The sequence below is a fragment of the Nothoprocta perdicaria genome, unplaced genomic scaffold (genome assembly GCF_003342845.1).
Source record: "Nothoprocta perdicaria isolate Ctin4 unplaced genomic scaffold, notPer1 scaffold_237, whole genome shotgun sequence".
Taxonomy (NCBI): domain Eukaryota; kingdom Metazoa; phylum Chordata; class Aves; order Tinamiformes; family Tinamidae; genus Nothoprocta; species Nothoprocta perdicaria.
In genome coordinates this window covers 71179-72298 of record NW_020455463.1, presented here as the reverse complement: position 1 = coordinate 72298, position 1120 = coordinate 71179, and the positions used below count along the sequence as shown (strand labels likewise).

At 68.7% G+C, this 1120-nt stretch overlaps 1 protein-coding gene across 1 annotated transcript in view; it reads left to right on the top strand.

Annotated features, from left to right (window-relative positions):
* The window catches only part of NBEAL2 (neurobeachin like 2), a 23465-nt gene that overhangs the window by 9088 nt on the left and 13257 nt on the right, over positions 1 to 1120 (top strand). Inside the window, exons 9-13 of the mRNA XM_026039669.1 lie at positions 90 to 196; positions 394 to 465; positions 561 to 638; positions 730 to 828; positions 915 to 1100. Coding sequence (XP_025895454.1) covers positions 90 to 196; positions 394 to 465; positions 561 to 638; positions 730 to 828; positions 915 to 1100 — 542 coding nt within the window. The remainder of the gene's footprint in view (positions 1 to 89; positions 197 to 393; positions 466 to 560; positions 639 to 729; positions 829 to 914; positions 1101 to 1120) is intronic.

Genomic DNA, 1120 nt, shown 5'->3' with positions numbered 1-1120 from the left:
CATGCTGGGTAGGTGGCTCCCTACCCAGGACAATGCGGGGGACGTGGGGACAATGGGGGGGACGCGGGGCTCACGCGGCTCTGCCGCAGACGCCATCCCCGCCATGCTGCGCTGCGACGACCGCCCCGTGCTGCAAGCCGTCTTCCTCAGCAACAACTGCTTCGAGCACATCATCCGCCTCATCCAGAACAGCAAGGTACCGCGGCTCGCCCCCCTTCGCTAAATCCATCTTTAACCCCATTTTCCAACGTGTCCGGCCCCGGGTGCCCTCCTTGCTTCCCGCTTCGGTTTGGGGACGCTCCTGAGCACTCGGATGCTCCTCGGGCTCCCGCTCCTCTCTCCCGCTGTCTCGCTGCGGGTTTGGGAACTGCTCTCTCCACGCTCTTTCCCCAGCTCTATCTCGGCAGCAAGCAGGAGGCAGATGGAAACCAGGACGAGCTCTCAGCACTGGGGCAGCCCACAGAGGTACCGCGTCCTACCCCCACGGAAACGGGGCAAATCCACCCAAATCTGGGTCTCCCGGATCCTGCGTGCTGAACACCTCTCCGCTCACCACGCAGGTGGTGGATAGCGATGCCGTGGCGGTGCACGCCATCGCCGTGCTCACCTCCATCATGAGCGACTCGCCGTCGGCCAAGGTGAGCAGGGACACCTCGTATCCGTGAGGGAGGCCGCCTCGGGCGCACGTGGAGGCCGCTGCAAGGGAGGCCGCCTGCCGCTCGCTCGCAGGAGGTCTTCAAGGAGCGCATCGGCTACTCGCACCTCTACGAGGTGCTCAAGAGCCAGGGCCAGCCCAGCCAGCGGCTGCTGCGCGCGCTCCTCGACATGGTGAGGCCACGCGCGTGTGTGCGCCCGCCTCCGTCCCTGCCTCCCCCTCGCCGCGTCGCCCCATTCCCTGCCTCGTCCCCATCCAGGCGGTGGAAGGCGACCACGAGTCCTTCCCGGCGCGCGCCATCCGCAACGAGCAGCCGCTGCTGGTGCTGGTGACGTGGCTGCCGGAGCTGGCGTCGCCGGAGCTGCAGGCGCTGGTGGCCGGGCGCCTGCGCCGCCTCTGCGCCGCCTCGCTGCCCAGCCGCCTGGCCTGCGTCGAGGCGGGCATGGTGACGCGGCTGCTGGCGGC